Source organism: Sander vitreus, chromosome 13 (assembly GCF_031162955.1).
Source record: "Sander vitreus isolate 19-12246 chromosome 13, sanVit1, whole genome shotgun sequence".
Lineage (NCBI taxonomy): Eukaryota > Metazoa > Chordata > Actinopteri > Perciformes > Percidae > Sander > Sander vitreus.
In genome coordinates this window covers 19,295,439-19,315,978 of record NC_135867.1, presented here as the reverse complement: position 1 = coordinate 19,315,978, position 20,540 = coordinate 19,295,439, and the positions used below count along the sequence as shown (strand labels likewise).

At 40.5% G+C, this 20,540-nt stretch overlaps 1 protein-coding gene across 1 annotated transcript; it reads left to right on the top strand.

Moving 5' to 3' along the window:
* The first annotated feature begins 1,554 nt into the window (after positions 1-1,554).
* On the top strand, positions 1,555-19,000 carry LOC144528086 (gap junction delta-2 protein-like). The gene is made up of 2 exons (XM_078266516.1): positions 1,555-1,892; positions 16,822-19,000. Exons 1-2 carry the CDS (start codon positions 1,822-1,824, stop codon positions 17,681-17,683), a joined length of 933 nt encoding a protein of 310 aa, XP_078122642.1. The 5' UTR covers positions 1,555-1,821; the 3' UTR covers positions 17,684-19,000.
* Positions 19,001-20,540: the final 1,540 nt, after the last annotated feature.

Below are 20,540 nucleotides of genomic sequence, written 5' to 3'. Positions count from 1 at the left end.
GAAGAGAAAGAGAAGATAAGGAGAGGAAATAGAACACGGGCATGAGGGTTGGGTCAGGGTAAAATACATGTGCTGTCATCCCCAATACAGTAAGATGGAGAAAGGGAGGAGATAGATGGGCTATGGGGTGGAGCAGAGCCACTATTTCCCTGTAATCCTCCTCCTGGAAGCATGGGCTGGATGTGTGACAGAGAGAGTGAGGAAAGAGAGTACGGGAAACACCACCGAGCTTCCAGACTGAAACAAAGGATTGCAGTGGAGACAGTGCAGAAGGCACGGTTAGATCTCAAATCCCTTTGCAACATCAGGCAGGAATAGACACACCAGTACAGTGGGAGGCATTCTTGCAAGCATAAGTAAAGCAGCGATCAGTGTAGCAATCCAAGCACATTTACCAGAAGGAGGCAGGGAGAGGGAGGAGAGAGAGCAGATCTATTAGAAAAGGAAGGGGGGGGGGGGGTGTTGCATGCTCACAGTGTGACAGAGATAGAGCGATTCCATGAGCGAGAAAGAGACAGAGAAAGAGAGGGAGAGCACAAAGCAGAGATGAGGACCAAATGCTGAGATAGAGGTAGTTGGCAAGACTGAGATCTGCACACAAACGTGAGCAAAGGAGGGGAAGGAGGAAGAGAGTGGCGGTTGATGGAGAGCAGGAGGAGGGGGAGAGTGAGATGCAAGATGATGGAGCCCAGAAATAGGCTTCACAGGACAGCTTTTCATCCCCGCTCTCTGCGGCAGACATGACTCTGGGCATTGGACTGTGCAGAAATTAGCCAGGGGGACAACGCAGGACAGCAGGTCTGCAGCACACTGCCTTGGTTCAGCCTCACTGGATGCAGCAAGGCAGCTGATTTATTACTGAGGGGCTGGGTGGCTGTGTGTGTGTGTGTGTGTGTGTGTGTGTGTGTGTGTGTGTGTGTGTGTGTGTGTGTGTGTGTGTGTATGCAGGTTTTTATTGGTCCTTATAGCACTGGGAGCTGTGGGAGCAACCATTCCTCCAGTCTTAAAATGACATTTAGCAGGCAGGAGCTTTGTGTGCTGGTGGGGATCTGCAGTCCTCAGTAGGAAGTGGGTCAGTGGGATTCAAAGCTGTGTTCGAGTGCGTGTGTGTTTACGGTGCTGTTTGCTGAGGTGAGCCAAGGAGGATCAGATATGCAGTGTGTGTGTGTGTGTGTGTGTGTTTAGGTTAGAGTAGCAAGGGTGCAGCAAAGGCAAATTCCTACACAATGCAAGGACGAGCGCAGAATAGCACTGATGGCAGGAAGTGCAGGTAGAGTACAAGGAGTGCCCTGGGGGTAGGGTGGAGGACGAAGGCGGGCACAGAGGAGGAAGAGGCAGAGGAGGAAAGAACAAGGGGACGGAGAGAGGCAAGTGGAAAAGAAAGGGTGATCATGGCTGTCATACAGTGAGCTATAGCATATGCTGTAGTGCAGAACAGAGTGGTGCGGCAGGGGGAGGACAAGCATCACCGCGCAGGGGAGGGGGAGAAGGGAAGAGACTGAGGGAGAGAGGAGGGGGAGGCAATCAGCACAGCACCTCTCTTCCACCAGGAAGAGAAGCACAGCAGGACAGGCCCAGGAGAAGACACTCACTCTCCCACACACAGTCAAAGACGCACTGACGAGCAGCCACGTCAACGTGTAGAGGTCAAAAGGGAGCTGGTGCAGGACGGGGGTTGGGTGTACCCCCGCTGGCCAGCAGGTCCACAAGAGGGCAGGCCGGTCCTGGGAAGAAATAGAAGAAAAAGGAGTCCGCTGGAGAAAGAGGGGTCGGCTTCCCAAGTCCTGTTTCTTCTGACAGCCCTGCCACCTCTCCATCACCATGGGGGAATGGACCATTTTGGAGAGGCTGCTGGAGGCTGCTGTCCAGCAGCACTCTACCATGATTGGAAGGTAAGACACTGATGGATTTTGTTTGTCAAGGTTTTATTTTCTGGTTTTGTATCTGTGGTTTTGTTTATACTGATGACCTGGGGTGTTTTTATGTAGCTTACAGTGTATGCTTTTCTGTATGTATCAGTTAATGAACCTCCCTCCTCAGGCTTGTCCCAGTGCTCTCCTCTGTTCTACAGTCCCCCACAGTCATCACTGCCTCCCCCGTCCTTTCCTTCTCCCTGCTCTCCTCACCCTTATCCTCCACACCCATCATTAGTGAAGGGATAAACTAATTGCACATAATCAATAGCAGGCTTAACTGGGCATTATGGTTAATTCAGAGAGGTTCCTGTGTTGATACTACCTATTAGCCTAGCTATTGACAGATAATGCTTGATGCTGTTGGCCACAGACCAATAGGACAGAAGGAGGAGAGGGGAGAGGGAGTGAGAGGAGAGCAGAGGTGCAGAAGATGAAAGGATGGTGAGCAAGCAGGTGTGGGAGGTAGAATCAAAGGGGGAGAAAATGGCTCTGAACTCTGCGCGAACTTGAGACAAAAAAAAACAAGTTAATTTGTTCTTAACTTATTTGCATCATAGTGGAAGTCTGTTCAGACTTTTCTCATATTTTGTGAGAGAATGGTTTGTGGTGGAGGGTTGAACAGATGAGCTTTAAGTTTGATTAGCAGTGGAGACATGCCATGGAGACATGCTGTAAAATCTGTGTGAAAAATGTGCTTCACATCTTCTCTGTGTGATTAAGTAAATGCAAAAGTGAAATTTTCCACCCATTAAGCGCAATCCAAATATCACGCTGGGATGCTCATTTGGAAAATTGAGTCAAAGTGGTTTAGCCTGTGAAACCCAGCTTGTAGATTTGTAATTTGAAAATTGCTTTTTCAGAAAAAAGATAAAGCCACGAGAGACTATGAATTTGACTGCACTGCTGTGCTTATTAACCCAGACCTCAGGTAGTCCGCAACAAGGGCATGGCCTAAACTTCTCTCTGCTCCAGTGGATTTTTGTGTGTGTTGCTCTGTGTGTAAGTTAAAAGAGTGAACATTGGCCTCATGCCTTTATTGACTACACTAAGCACTGTGTGCACAGCACCATAAGGCTGTATCCTTCAAAATCAGCGATATTGTAACTGCATCAGAGCAACAGAGACGATGTGAGCCGCATTATAGCAAAACCTCTGTTGACCAGGGATCTGAAACCATGTGTGATGGAGATTTTCCTTCCCATCAAAACACTACACCAAGTCATTTCAGTGAGTTCTTCCTCTGTGGTTGAAAGTGCTTTAAACAATGAAATCACCTGGTATAGTCCTCAGATGGAATGAAAACCTGCATATAGTATAGCATGTTGACTTGATTTAAAGATGCATTAAGCAATATTCTGTGCCATTAATGATATGACTCCCTCCTGCTTATGGGAGTCACTCACTATGAAGCTCGCAGCTTTCAGCCATTTTTAGCTCATTGTTTTGGTTTCCGGAGCGACAAATCCAAAACAATGTCGGCTCGTATACAACTGTGGGCAGCCGCTCCCAAATCAGAAGCTAAAACAAGCTAATTGTATGCTAACTGCCCAGCGCGAAATGGCAAAGAGCCGAAGTAACTGGGGAAGAAACTCGAACATTTAGCAAGCCAAAAAGAGACAAATATTTTTCTCATGCGCTGGAAGACCAAACAAGGGCTAAACGCCAGTGAATATTGGAATTACATTCAACAGGTGGCCAGAAAAAGGAGACCAAAGGGATGTCCGTGTTGCTCTGTTTCTGCTGGATTTGTAAGTAGGCAACTGTTTGCTAACATGTTAGCCATAACAACTTCATAAGCTAATTGCTAACTGTTGTGAACTTGTTCTGGAGTCTTTCCGCCCCCTAGTGGTCAAAAATTACTTAATGCAGCTTTAAAATCCAGTCCTGGCAGCTGAATCAGTAATACCCTGTGAGCACAGGGTACAAAGAATGCTGAAAATCAATCTTTGGATGATTCAATGACTGTAAGCCACCTACAGTTTTTCAGAGGCACAGAAGCAACTCTCAATTTGTCTGCTACCTCTTTCAAAAGCCATAATTAACACTCTGATGATGTAATGGCTCCCTCTTGAATGCTTAATTTGAGCTATTTGTTGATCATGCACGTCACTGGTTTAACATACCTAAAATACATTTAGGCAAATGAGCAGTGCTTTTTAGAATAGTCCTTTGTGCACCAGTTTTTGTTCCTAATATGATATACTCTACTAGATTAATTACCCGCTGTGTAAACTTCCAAAATAACATAACATGAGATAGTGGAATGATATTATGTAAAATAATTCCCTCATACAGTAAGTAGTTTGTGTGATGCCCAGGACACCAGCTATGTTCTACTGTGCTGAATACAGTGAAATGTTCTGTAAATGATCCCTATGTGTTTTGGCTTCCCTCAGACTTTGTTTGTCATACAAGGCTCTCTAGTTGACCCTAGGGCATTAGCTGTAACATTAGCTGCTTCCCAATGAGGTTCCCTTTTTCTACTCTGCTTGTCTATGCTATGCAAGTCAAGACACATTGTCTCCGGAATCACTTTGTACAATATTTTGTGAGTATTTTAGGTTAGAGATCCCTACATTTGTTTTTACCCTTGCACAACCCAGCAGTGGAGCAGTTTTTATTGTTGTCCCTGTTAGCTAGCTTGTTTGCAGGATATCTCAATAAATGTACTGGAGAATTCTTATACAGTTTGGTGGACAGAGACATTGGGTTAGGATGTAGCAGTTTATTATTAGGTGGTGGTCTGGATCTTGGCTTTTTACCTGTAGACAGACATTTTCAGACATGACACATTCTTAGACAATACAAATAACAAAAAACAACTAAAGATAAAGACTTGATTCCTAATCCAAAGCATGTGTCTGCATGGTCAGGAAATCAATGACACTTTACATTTAAATGATCAGAATGATGTTTTTGGATGTACCAGCAAGTTGGAGAATTGTTCACCACTGGCACCATTTTGTGCTGTAAAGATGCCTCCTAGATTGTTAATGAGCAACTCCACACTAAATCATGTATGGAGTAAAATTGTTGCACTGACCTCTATGGGTTGAAAGGTTCAAGTCTGTTGCACTACTGACTACACCCAACAACCCAGTTGGGTGTGGTCAGGTGTGGTCTGTTGCACTTGTGAACACAACCAACTATGATGTAGTGTTGCACTTTTGTGCATTGTGAAGTCCTGCACTTCACAGGGTGTGGCCGGAGCATGCAGCAACCACTAGATGGCATCACATGTAGGATGTTCAGCCTGTGTGTAGTTTCTTTGAAAGAGTTTGCATGTGTGCGCTTGCAGTTCAAAGGATGCTGTTCCAAAGAACAGAACAGTGATGTCTCCCTATGGCTGAAAAGTCTCCCCTGCATCAAAACTTTGGAACATGGTTGCATGTCAGTCATCTGTTTGAGTGCCAACCCTCTCTCTTGCAACTTGAGGATATAGTTCTACCATGAGACACTGTTAGATAGCATTGTCGGATGTCTAGACTGTCTAATCCAGCTACAATTAAGCTGTTTCTTAATTGTAGGTTTTAAGCTAACCTATGCCCTGGCATAGGATAGACAATTAAACTAGGAATACATAACAGTGTTAAAAATAGAAATGGACCATCTTTACGCAGTGGCATAGGTTAGCTTAACTTTGGTCTTTGAAAGAGACAGACAAATTGAGAGTTGCTTCTGTGCCTCTGACTAACCACAGGTGGCTTGCATATTATGACTCATTCAAAGCTTAATGTGTATGTATTGTGTAATGTGATTGTTTTAATAAGCCTGACTTCTAACTCGATAATGTACAGCGTGTGCATGGATAACCAATGACTGTAATCATGATAACACAGTAGAAGAAATCATTGTCAAGGCTGCATTAACCTTATTCTCTAGCCCAAACCACATTGACTTTATATTCACAGTTATAATGACTCTTGGACTTTCAGCATTAGATAACTGGCAGTTCAGTATGGCCTGTAAAGGGTCTGAATGTATCTCAATCAGTGTGTTAATTAAAGAAATTAATTGTCTGTTCTTGATGGGCAGAGGTAACATGCTAACTGGTGAGGACACAACCAGTGCTATAGATATAGTTGGTGCATATAATAAAGTTACAGGGTTTTTGGGCTTATTTGATCAGAATTTGTAGTGGAACATACTCATACTTGTTACAAATATTCCTACAAATATTTCTTTGCAGAGACTGTTTTGACTGACTTTCAAAGCAGCATGTTGCTACGCAGCAGCTACAGATGATCATGCTTTCTATTGACTTCAACATACCTGATTTTTGTCATCCAAATTAATAAATTGCTTTTCTGTTGATATGCTGATGATACACTGGTGCATGTGTTTAAAATATAACACCAGCAGCCTTGATAATGTTTGCAGTTGTCTAATATGTCTCATAATGATTCATACACTTATAATAGGTTTGCAACCAATATTAAACTGACAGAGATTTGTTGGTAGGTCTGGTGTAGCACTTTACAAGAGCATCATGTACAAATAGCCAAGTCTTGTTTCTACAATTAAAAGTGTTATTCATTTACTTTTCCTTTCATGCTCTTTATTATTGTTGCTTATGATACTGGTACTTAAAAACATTGACCATATATATTCTCATGCACACAAAACAAGTTTAATCCAGTGGGACAAACAACTGCTTTTGTAATTGGCCAGTCTGCCAAAAACAGAGATTTGGCTACACAACACTGCAAACAATTGAATGTTGAGAGCATTTGTCTAGCATCTCAGGACATCCCATTATTTTTTACATTTGAGAAATCGCTGTTATTTTCTTTAAAATAAGTTCTATACATTTTCGTTTAACGTCTCGGACTGCCCTAAATATTCTATATAAAATTCTGAATGTTCTGCTATTGAACATAATTCTGTGATGCATACTTCTACCTGAGGGCAATAATCACATATGTTATATTAAAACATGACATACTACATCTTTGGTGCTCAGGTGTTTTGCAGAACACAGGTGTGCTTGTATGTGTGTTCTACCATGAGAGGATGAAGCCTTTAGGTTTGAGATATACACCTTGCAGGTAGGAAGGAAAAAAGAAAGGAAGGATGTGTGTTGATGCATCTTTCCTTACACTGCAATGCTGTAGTGAGGTCAGTGCCAAAGACAAGCAGAGCGAGAAAAAAAAGAGGCAGAGATAATGGAGGACTAGAGTGATCTAAGGGAGATAAAATAATAAAGACTGCTGGATGGAAGAATAGAGAGGAGAGAATGTGAGCTGTAGAACAAAAAGGGTACGGGGGGGGGGGGTGGGGGGGAGGAAGGAAGAAAGAGAAGTTTTGTATCTGTGTCAGAGCTCATTCCTCTGAAGCTGCTGACTGACCCTGCTACTTAGGAAACAGTCTGCATACAAACTTGATATGTGTCCTCTGCATTGATGGAGATATCTAAAAATACTCAAGACCTTTGTGTTTTTTAATTTTACATTAATCTGAATGTAATGCTCAAACTGTAACCCTCATAAAAGGTGAGGATGATGCCATCTTGAGAGAAATTTCAAGCAATATTCACCATCTATGCAAACACAGCAGTGCAGGTTTGGCTGAATAAACAACTGCTTTAATAAGCAGAAGTTCTCTGTTGTTAAAGGTGTAATTAACTCATCATATATTTTGCATTACATTGTATACATTGCATTTCAATCACAATAGTTATGTTAGAAAATAGAATTTTGTTCATATTTAATTTACGTACTCTATGAAAAACTCTATATCCATTTACTTTATATTAATTTTTTCATGTGTAACAGAGATAGATCTATTATTTAACATCTATCACTCCCCACTTTAGCATTATAAGTACTTCATAAAATCTTAATAAATGTTATGTGACTCTTGTTGCAAGTTGCAACTGATGTCAAGTCATTCATTAAAAATGTATGCAGATTTGTCCAGCCTTTTAATATAATGGACAGAGTGGTTCTTTGTTTATATGGTAAAACAACAGCACTTGAATGGACAGTCCTGAAAGGTTTGAAGAAACTAAAATATCTACAGCCTTTGCTCTAAAAGCAAAATACAGATGAAAAGTGGTTCACTGCCGTAGTTTTTTCAGAACATTGGGGACTATGAGTATTTTTTGTGTTCTCTCTCGACTTTGCCTAAATAGGTCAGGATATTGACAAGAAGGAGGTACCCTACTTTGAGAAGGGCACCCTACTTCTGTCAATATAATTTAAGATGTAGGAATGCTCTGCTTTAATTGAGGGCATCATCCTGTCTATTAGTGAACCAAAATGTATTTCAAGTATCATTAATAATAAGCTTCCTGGATAAAAATCTATAGTGTCTGAAAAGATTGTGTTGCAAAGCAAAACAGTGTAAGCAATATTTCAGCGTTTGACAGGATTAGTAATCCATCATGTTTTGGTGAGGAGCGGGACTGTCTTTTAAATGAAACCATTTTTCTGCACATCTAGAGTTGTCATTAGCTTATTTGTGTAGCAATCCCTGATGTTCAATGTTATTGATTATACTGTTCGACAGGGGGATTTCGCCAGTAAAGCTGAGCTCAGCTTTCATTCAGCGTAGGCTATTATTCATTCTAGCAACATATTGATGGTGTGTGTATGAGCTTTACCGGGCGTGTAATGTTTCTCTATACATGGCCTAAATGTTCTTTATTTCAGTTATTTCCCCACATATTGGAATTCCTTAGTTAGGTTAGAACAAGATGTATTAACCTTTTATGGCCAGTGGCCCCATTGTCAACTCTCATAAAAGTACAGTATTATGTTTTCGGGGCATAATTTCAAGATCATAAAGGCAGCTACAAGTAGACTGTACAGAGATATGATTTTAAACATTTGTATTGTGCAGTTAAGATGTATCCAGCAAATATGAATATATCAATCTTAGAAATCTATAATTAAATTAAAGTTAAACTTACTGGTTAGTTAAGATAGACACATTTTTTGAAGATCTGTGGTTTTGTATTCCAAATAAAAACACATTTTAAATTACCGTAGCAGTTCATTAATGTTTAGAGTGCATTTTTTATTACAGTGCGTTATCTTGAAAATGATAGTACGTGACTACAGTATTACATGAGGGAATTGCAGTGTCTGGTCCATGAGCCATATTTTCTTTATGTGGTTAGTGTGCTTTTGATTTTCAGAGTAGATCGCTGATGAAAATGTATGCTGCATACCAAAGTTAAAATCAGGATGGGTGGCAAATCACATTAAAAGTATGATGGAATTAAAAGTATCAAACTCAATTAATGCAACACAGAAATTCACAGCCAATTCTAGTGATCAGTGACAGCCAGGTAGCATCACATTGCCAGAAATATGAATAATCTGCCATAAAGTTGGCAGAGTTGGTAGCCATAAGACTTTTTACATTTTTTTCAGTCAGAACTTGATGTTTTTGCAGCAACAGTTCACCTTACATCTGATGACAGCTACTGTGGGTTATGTTGTTAAAATAATTCACTTTAAAGCTGCACAAATCAACATTTTTTATGTTAGCAATAAATAAAAAAAACTATGTGTAATGTGAAAGGGGTTGCTCATGGTGACAAAACCACAGAGAATTATCACCCGACTCTGCAGGTCCCATCAGCTCTACAGAGCGCTTTAGCATCTTTTAGCTCATTGTTTTGGTTTCACAATCCTCATCAACCTTGTTTCCAACTGCAGGCGGTTGCTCTGTACACTTCAACAGCAGTGAAATGAAAACACCTGAAATGTGACATTGTGGTTACCATGGTTAACTCTGCAGCAAATATATAATGTATATTTCATCAGTTGTTCACATTAATGACTCTTTATTATTATCAGTAGACACAGTGTAGTGTAACATCAACTATGACGATATTAACAATATCAAAGATATATAACAATATAAACTATCGATAGAAATAGATTTAGTGAGAAACTTTGTGTAGAACAAAAACAATTACAAAATGTTCATGTTCACATCAGGTCATTTCTTTCTACATCCTTGAATCCTACATCTTTTATTTTCTTGCACACAAGCTGGCTAAGTGGAACAATGCCTAGTCAGCTGAGTCAGTGACTATTATGACTGAGGAGGTTAAGCCATGTCAGTCCCATGTGCTTCTGGTTAACTGCCAGCTATTTTAGTACATTGTGACAAATGTGACAAAAATGAATAAGGAGCCTGAGACACTTATTTCCTTTATAATCAGAGTGCAGTTTTGCATCACATTCACTCCACACACAATATTAACCACTCTTAATAGTCTACATCACGTGACTTGATAAAACATGACAACAACTCCAGCAGCCATGATAAATTAACTGTAAGGTTAGCCATGTAATTCCAGTTAACTACAACTGAAAGAGAGAAAAAGCTTGATAGAATAACATAGTATGTTAACTTACACATTTCAACAGAACACAACAGAAATTTAACTTGGGACGCATCCTGTATTTACATCATCTACTGATTGGTTCCCATGTACTATATATATATGATTCCTATATAGGGTTTGCAGCCCATTTGCCAAGGAGCTTAAAAACATATATAATTTCCCACAATTTCCTTCATTTACTTGCATCATTATAGGCTGACGTAACATACATTCAGCCAAATCTGTGTTCAGATTGGTTAGTTGTCACTGTGGGATGATCACAATTTTTCACAACAAGGTGGAAAAATGTTGAAGGCATCAGGGAAAATTGGCCCTAAAACCCCCACAAAAATGATGGACCTTGAACTTCTCGGTCCACTTTTTTTGTTGTGTCTAATATTTTCTAACATATTACTTGCCAAACATTCTGTAAACACAGCGTAGGATTTTGAATACAGCTCCAGTTACCTACAGAAACTGTATGAACAGGAAACATCAGGTTTTGTTATCAGTTCCTCAGAATCAAAGAGAAAGGGATTTTCTCTAGTCTCACTAACTATCATATATATGAGTCATTGCAGGGCTGGCAGAGATTTGGCTGATACGTGTCCTCAGTTGTGCAGAATGCAATGCAGCCACAGAGGCGATTTACTACACCAAAAAACAAGGTGGTTGCAATAAGTCCAGTCCTGTTGGAAGGGGAAATAAATTTGACTGAGCTTAATTTTCCTTTAAGGGCTGCATGCAGAGTAAGGTATTTCTGCAAACTAAAATGGGTTACAGACATAAAACGAGTGGGCTGGGTGTAAATAACACTAATCTGCACTGCGTCCTGCTGGATTAAAACCCATCTTCTGCTTTTATTTTTATATTTGTGTTGATCGTGTACCTTTTGTCATTGCTCCAAATACTGAATGGAATACTGTATTCTAAAATCACGTATTGATGCAATCAGCAAAATATGCTGCTTATGAACATTCATTTGAAGGTTTTCAAGTTATTTTAGAGATAATTGCTTTTGCATAATGTTTGCATCCCTTAGCTAGAATTGAGATGAATGCCAGAAAAAGACAAATGGGATGGAGGAAGGCTGCATCTGGTATACACTGACATCATCACCACGCATGGTTAAGCTGTGCAGTGAGTTAATAGAAAAGTTGTGTGTAGAATTTCTTCAAACATAATATCCTCTAGCTTTAGGCAATAGTTGTGTTACTTGTTTGTTTCAACAAAGAAGTCTAGATTTAGAAAAAAAGATTTTAGCATAGGTTATTACTGATATTTTAATTGTAAATTGTAAGTAAGGTATTATCATAACTCTAAACCTGTTCATGTCTATCTCAGCCTTGGTATAATTGAGGCAGTTACCTGTAGCGTCTCCCCCAATTAACTTTCTCTGTTTCCTCCTTTATTCCTGAAAAACAGCTGGAAGTCATTTCCTTCAGAGTTGTTGTATGAGCAAGTGAAATAATTAGATTTCTGCACGTGTTGTGGCACAAAGGAAATTCACAGTTTGAAAAGGCCTCTATGATGTGTAAAATCCCAAACTTTGAAGAATCCTATTTTTAAAAACCATTCATCTTTTATACTCTTAGTAAAATACTCCTGAAGTGTTTAAAGAAGAGGCCAGAAGTAAGTAAACCACCACACAAGCTTAGCTTTCTATGAAGGTATTCGTCACGCCGACTCTTAGTGGCACCTCAGGCGGTTACGCACGTCTGCCTCATATGTGGGCAAGATCTAAACTATTAAAACAGTTTGATAGAGGAACAGTGGATGAGGGGCGGGACTAAAGCAATGTCTGCACTCTGATAATTAAGCTACCTAATTTCTATGCCTGGTAAGGTCTTTATTCATTATGTTCTGCCATCAGCAATCAGTGGAGCTTATTATTGAGAGCATGTGGGTGGAAGAATATTTTTACTCTACATATAATAGTGCACTTAGCCTTTAGAGGACTGTCAGAGAGCCAGTATACCTAAATGTGCAGATATACTTTTTATGTTTGTTGACTCATATACAGTAACGGGTAATTTATATTCACAATGTGTATACGTATGTGCGTGTGAGAGTAAAGTGTGTGTGTGTGTTTCCCAATGCATCTCTTGTGCTCGAGGCAATTGTTGTCCCTGGAGGCTGGCGACAGCAGCTGCAGTATGAATGAATGTATGTGTGTTTGTGTGTGTGTGTGTGTGTGTGTGTGTGTGTGTGTGTGTGTGTGTGTGTGTGTGAAAGCCTCTGGGAAAGACACAGCCTGCATGTCCAGCCGACACACCAGCTGAAGAGCAGCTATCATTACACTATACACACAATCTTACAGGTCAATCAGCTTGTATAGTTATGCAGCAGCCAAGTATCACGTCCTTATCCTTACTCGCTCCTCTTGTCGTGCCTCTCGACATCAATGCTTGTCTTTGAGTGCTGTTGATCTTTGCACTTCATGAAAATACCAGTTGTCAGTGATGAAGCACAAGGAAATTGTAAAAAAAATAATAATAGGAACTTACACATGTGAGCCCAATTCAGGTATTCAGACTATAACTTTCTTCGAAATCTTATTAAATCTCTGGCACAGTGTGAAGGATTTAGAACCGACTCAGCCAGTGGCTTTATTTTAGTATGCTGCCCTGAGGTTTGCGATACTAAAAATGATAAAATCCTTTTCATCATTTATGGTGGTTATTGAATATTCTGCAGGATCAGGCTGTCCTGTCCCAATCTGCGCTAACGTACAGTATTGGCTCGTTATTCTGCAGGACTTAAAACACTGATGTTTGCAGATAACCTTCGTCCACTGCTTTCTGCTAATGCAGCAATCTGTCCGGTGCTGATTATCCTGTTATCCAGCAGTAGAGTATACACACACACACACACACACACACACACACACACACACACACACACACACACACACACACACACACACACACACACACTCAATACTTGCAATGTCTTGACATTTTTTAACGACATAAATCTGCACAACAAACAAAGTATAGACGGAATATCTGCAGTACAGTACTTAAGAAAAGTTTTGCTATCCATAAGTGCGTCTGGAAATTCTTACTGTTGAGGTGAGCAAAGCTGCAGTGGTCACCTGTAATTAGGCTTCATGGCGCAAGATGGACCTATGCAAGGCCGCTGCAACATGAAAGGGAAGCCCGCCACCATGAACAGCTTATTTGTTCTTGTGTTTTTAATCCCTGCTGTCACATTATTTGCACAAATTAGGAAAGAACATTGGGAATTACATATTTATAATTAATTTACAGGGTGCCAGTTGTCTATGCAATGAGGTAAAGCATCACGACCAAATTCTCCACTGGTATTTGTCTACGTTTGAGGTCAACTTCATGGCAATAAACATGGCCCTTTTGGACTTAACAAGTTGATGAGGACCGTCCTGATGCATCATTTCTTTTGGTTTATGTTAAATTTAGCAATGAACTTAACTTCATTTATATATCATGTAGAAACAAGCAGAAAACCAGTTGCTGATGTGGGGCTTTCACACTGTGTCTCATGAATTCTTAAAGCTTGGAATTAATTATATTTTCAGTGATTTACAGGCATACGTACATAGACTTTCAATGAAAAATGAGTTGGGATTAAATTGGTTCATATGTAAATATGCATTATAGTTTATTTCTTTGGTTTCCAGCTGTATTTGTGCCTATAAATAGTGAAACTATATTTTTAGAACCTTGAACTGTCATTTTTGGATTCCTGGTAGCTTTATACTTTGTCAAAGAAATGATAAGACCGACTTTTAGCCGAGTATGTGCTGAAAAAAGGAGACCGTGCATGTGGGGAATAGACAGTTCAAAAGGTGCCAAACAAAGACAAAAAGCTGGCAAAAATTAACCAAAATGAACTCCTGAGGGAGCAAGCCTCACATACAGTTTAGTCTTGTGTGTGTATAGGATAGGGAATAGTCAGTGTCCACTGGTCTGCACAGAACATAAAGAAGAGCCTGTTTCCAGTTGATTGCAAACTGCTTATACAGAGGTGTTGTATGTATTTTAATCTGCAGAGATTCCATCACAACAGCTGTAAATAATAAAATTAAAACCATCTAGTAGGTCTGAATGATTAAAAGTATTTGAGAGAAAGAGGATCATTGTAGTGGACACTTTTACCTTGAAACCCCTGTCCAATCTGTGAGCTTGTGTCACTACACAGAGATGTGGATAGCAGGAAGACTTGGTGACATTTAGTTAATGTTATTATGATGTAGTAATTATGACTGGCGAGAGAAGAAGCAGACCTTGAATAGTGAAACAGACAGTGAATGCAGACGTGCTGTAAGCTGCTTTCTATCCTGTAACATCATTTTTAAATCAGCATCCAGAGCCACAGATTCTCACACTGACACTCAGTATGAACTAGTTTTGTGTTTCCCATATTATCTAAACAAATATTTGCATATAAATGAGCAGTGTTGATCGAAGATTTCTATCTCATTGAGCAGTATGCGTCAAATGACTCCTTGTGGTGCAGAGAAACATCAATATCAGCCCTTTGGTCAGATCCACACTGCTGTCAAACCACCAGTGAAGGTAGATACATCCTGCACACAAGGATCAGAGAGTGACCGAATGAAAATAACGTACACAACCCGCATCTAACTTCTGGAAGACCAAAGGTGCAGAGAAGCTTTATTCTGTTATATTTCCCAACATACTGAAAGTCAGCGTAGAGTGTATGCTCACAGCTGCTCCGAGCTCTGACGACCGGACATGTTTGCCATTTTGCACAAGTCATACACATGGCTGACTCTCCCTTTTTTTCTCTGTGTCCTTGTGTCTGTCTTGCTGCTGACACAAAAAAACACACAGGCATGCTCTTGCAGGTGGAATAGAGACAATCCTACTGCGGCGTGCTGCTCTATTTCAAGTCTTTTTCACACTAACATGTGTTCCACTGCTATACCTCTTACCTTTTCATGAGCTCTCTTCAATTGCCACGGAAGACATTTATTTTTTCACATCCCAAGAAAAAAATAAACTTTTCAGATCACTACTTATTTTGTTGCTGTGATAACTGGCCATGGAAAGCGAGTGTGGGCATGTTTGAGACCTAATTAAATGCTACACTACGGAGTCTCATTTGACATAACAACAGACAGAACAAAGACCAACTGCATTTTAAAATGCACAGGAATCGTATAATGTTACATTACCTGAATTAAAGGCTATTGTCATATAGCTGCCATTTACCCCTGTTCTTCTTACCCACCTGGGACCACCTCCCATCTATGTCTGTCCCTCCAGTTGCCTTGGGTGGCCCTCCTGTGCTTGGAAACAAGTGTGTTCTAAGTAATTGGCTCCTCCACGCAGGGAACATGCACATCCACTGCATTGTGGCATAAACACCAGGGAGCCCCATGATGTGCAGGCTTTCCTTGCTCATTAGAAAGAGCTGACAGTGCAGCCTTAAAGCCCCAGTCCTCCTCCGCAGTGCTCATGCTGGATCGACACCAGAAGATAACAGTACAGCAGTACTCAGAGGGCATAAAAAGCAGCTGCACTGCTCTCTAGATCCTCCAGACCCTGGACACATCTCTCTCTAACTGTAGCAATGCACTAATGAGGCTCAATGGGAAGTCCCCCCAGTTTTTATTGGATGCCATATATGCATATATGGTTCAGCAATAATCAGCACTCACACTATGACTCTATTTTGCCAGATTTGAGGCAACTGACTTTTCTTTTTTATACCTGAGCTTTTAAAGACACAGTGGTTGACCCACCCATAATATGGTGCCAGTGAAAAGAGGTCAAAAGGTATTTTAACTAATTGGTACAGCAGTTTAATATTTCTTAAATAGCTTTGCAACAATGATAATATTTATGACAGAACACAATGAGGCAGAAATGAATATTTTCGGAAATTATGTTTGGAAAAATGCTTACCATGGATTTTACAACACTAATCCTTAAATCAATGGATTGGGGAATGACAATCACTGTTTAAGCATGTACAGTATGTGCAGTCACGCACGCATGCAGGCACGCACGTACGCACGTACACTGACACACACACACACACACACACACACACACACACACACACACACACACACACACACACACACACACACACACACAGCTGCGAAGATGAGTGTGAAATCACCTTTATCTTCTGACTACCACTCCTGTTCTTTTATGAGTAGTGAGCTCATGTGTGCATGCTATCTAGAGCGCAATTTGTTTGTCACAGCAGCCGAGTGATAACACGTGCAAACAGACATACATTCATGCATGAACATACCCATGCACACACAGGCACATAGATAGGTCCGGCAACTTGCCTGAAATTGTTTCTTTCTGTTGTTCTGAAATGGTTTTAGGGTACACGTTGAACATGAACAAAGCAGCATCCAATCAACAGCTAGATTATGTCGAACCAAGACTTCAATCAATCAATTTTAAATTGTCAGAATCATAACCAGATATTTCTTGAATCTCTGTGCATTTGTTCCCCACTAACTGGCATTGCCTGTCTCCCTTTCGCCCCCTCCCCTTCCTGCCCTTTCCTTCTCCTTCTGTCTCTCTGCAGGATCCTGCTGACAGTGGTGGTGATTTTCCGTATCCTGATAGTAGGCATAGTGGGGGAGAAGGTGTACGAGGATGAGCAAATCATGTTCATCTGTAACACCATGCAGCCGGGCTGCAACCAGGCTTGTTATGACAAGGCCTTCCCCATCTCGCACATCCGCTACTGGGTCTTTCAGATCATCTTGGTGTGCACGCCCAGCTTGTGCTTCATCACATATTCCGTCCACCAGTCTGCCAAAGCACGTGACCGAAGCTACTCTCTCCTGCATCCTTACATGGATCACCATGGTCACGGTCACCACGGCCGCCATCATGACCATCATGCTCGCAAGCTACACTCTCGCAACATCAACGGCATCCTGGTGCACCCCGACAGTAGTAAGGAGGATCATGACTGCCTGGAGGTCAAGGAGATCCCCAACGGACCCCGAGGTTTCCCTCAACACAAGAGTGCCAAAGTGCGACGGCAGGAAGGCATCTCCCGTTTCTATGTCATCCAGGTGGTGTTCCGCAACGCGCTGGAGATTGGCTTCTTGGCCGGCCAGTACTTCCTGTACGGCTTTAATGTGCCAGGGATGTTTGAGTGTGATCGCTACCCATGCGTAAAGGAGGTGGAGTGTTACGTGTCTCGTCCCACAGAAAAGACCGTGTTTCTGGTCTTTATGTTTGCAGTAAGCGGCGTATGTGTGCTGCTCAACCTGGCTGAGCTAAACCACCTTGGCTGGAGGAAGATAAAGACGGCCATGCAAGGGGTGCAGGCCCGAAGGAAGTCCATCTGTGAAGTGCGCAAGAAGGATGTTTCACACCTGTCCCAGACCCCAAACCTGGGCAGGACCCAGTCTAGTGAGTCAGCTTACGTCTGACAGAGGCTTCTCTGCCTGGGGGCTCAAGGACCTCTTACATTTTGGAGAAGAGCTTTTCCCTGGCCCAAGACCCCCGATCATTAGGGCACAAAACTTTATTAAAGTATTATTATTCAGGAGCACAGACGGACTCAGACAGACTGTGTAGTCACGAGGAAGCATCAGTTCACAAAGTCTTTGACACTTCAGGAGGGAAGAATCACCTTCTTAAAAAGGCAACTGTCTTGCTTTAACAAAGCCTATACCTAAAACTTACACGATGGAGAGTTCTGCTCTGCCTAGGTGACACTAGGTGCCTTCAAAGAACCCAACAGATTTAACTGAGCAATTACTAACAATATTGAAATACTGTAAAGATAGTCTGAGGTTGAATTATCTGAAGTTCTTTATTATTTGCCTTTGCTGTAGGTCAGAAATAATCCCCTCATCTTCCAATTATATGTGCATATGCAAAAGCTTAAGCGTGTGCATGCATACGCATGTGTGGGAAAAAAAGGTAATGTCTGACATAAGTCAGAAAATTGAATGCTAAGCTAATTTGAGCTACTTAGAGAAAGATGATGTTATTTTGCATTGTCCATGATCTTCAAGTAAAGTCACAAAGTCGGACAAACAAGCACCTTTTTTAACATGTTCTGCGAAACAAAAACAAAAAACCAACAGCATTAAAACTATCAGCAGACACTGGAACACTGTATTTCTTGTCAGTGTACCAGACTTTTTTCTTAAAAAATTGTCTCTTCTTCATATTCTTTGTTTCATTAGGTGCCAATCAGACAGCAGACTGACGTTGCCTGGGAGCTTTTGTTCAAAGTGAGACACATGGTGCACTAAAGATGAGTTAGATTTACTTTCCAACACTGTGTCACGCACCACAATGCTCCCAATGCCTGCAAGGCATGCTGTCTACTCTCAGAACCCACTGAAAACAGTCGGGGAAAGTGTTTCCCGTTTCCAGTGTTTCCACTTTGGCTCTTAAAGTGTGATCGCTGTCTAAGGGGCTGAATGGAGTTATATAAAAGATTTTTTCAGTTAAATAGGAAAAAGTATTGTAGTCACAAATATTTTAACGTGTAACCTCAAGCTTTTTTTCACAAGCAGATTTGGTGCCATATTTCAAAGTTACTGTACATAGATGAAATGTAATAATTACACTTAGCCTTTTCCCTGTGCGGTGTAGATGGGCTTCACTTGGATGGGGAAACAGGGGTGTGGGTGGTAATGAAGATTAATCATAGATTGCCAGCTTTAACAATATGTATTATTAATGTGCCCTTTGTTAAGCCTTCGCCCTCTAATGGAGAATCTATGTTCCGAAAAGTGTCCCCCCGCCCTCCCCTCCCCCCCTCCCTCCCTTATGGACTTTGAAAAAGGCATGTTACTGAAGTATTAATAGAATGGATAGATTATGCCGTGTAACTTAAAAAGAGACTGTTTTATTTATTTGCATCCTGCTCCTGTGAAATGTAATACTCAGCATGCATGAAGATGAAAAATATAAAGAGATATTAACATAGAATCCCATTGAGGGAATATTGAAAGTGAGTAACTGAAAGGCTCCAGAACTGCAGCAATAATAATATAATATAGTATGTGAAAAAATATGTGAATAAATTATTATGCAAACAGAGATTTGGGCTGTGCTGTGTTTAACAAACAAGTGGGAATTACCGTGTAATGCTGCCATTTTACTTTTATAAGGATGCTGTGAGTGTTAAATGACTGTATCACAGTGACACATGCTAAGGACATCTTACCACTACTGCCACGACACTAATACCACAGTGTGAATATTACAAGGAAAAGTCATGCATTCAAGTTGCTTCTTAAGTAAAAGTACAGTAGTAGTAGTAGTAGTACAAGTATTATCAGCAAAATATTGTGAAAAGTGAAAGTACTCAGAAGAAACTCCCCTGTGAGTGTTATAGTATGTTTTATTATATTATATTGGATTGTTAATACTGATGCATTAATGTGTAAGTAGCCTTTTACTGCTTTAACTGCTAATTCCATCAACTTTACATACAATTGGGTAGTAACAGCTATAAAAATGCATCACATTTTATAATTCAACATATGTTTTGTAAATTAAATCTTTATCTGCAAAGAACTGTCAAATCAGTTAGGTGGAGTAAATGTTTATTTTACACCAATATGTTGTGGAAAAGAAGTATTAAAGTAGCAGAAAATTGAAATACTCAAGTATAAAAAAATTACTTTATTACAGTAAATATTTACTTGCCCCCACTGGTGGTGTACGTGGCAGTGTGGTATTACTTTAACATAAAATATACATTAGCTTTTCGTGCTCTATATTATACATAGGTATATACAACACAGAGTGCAATGCAGTGCTTTCAGCTGAGGCAAAATCTGCTTTAACATTTATCATTCATCACTGAGAAATGATACATCTCTGAGAGATACATTAGTGCAATCTCTAAGTTTCTGTTGATAAATTATTGAAATTATTGTATTTCCATCATATAAAACTCCTGATTTTCAATTGTGCTTTTGTACATTTACTCATAACTTGTAACATAACACATAAACACATCGCATCATAACTGGTGAAACTGTATTTTCTTTTACTGTAAAATGTTTCTGTTACCCACTGTTGTTTCTCAGGCTTAACATCACGTGTAGGCAGATAAGTTATTAGAGTGGACCTGATAATTTCAGTAATGAGCGAGGTTACTGAGGGAGAGAGAAGAGATGTGTGGGGGGCGGTGAACCTTTTAGTGTTATTAAACCTCATGTGGCCGTGTCCTGGAGAACATTGAAAGCATAGTGGGACTACAGGAAGAGGGACAAGGGTGATGAAGAGGTGTGTTAATAAAGCTGATTGTCTGATAAG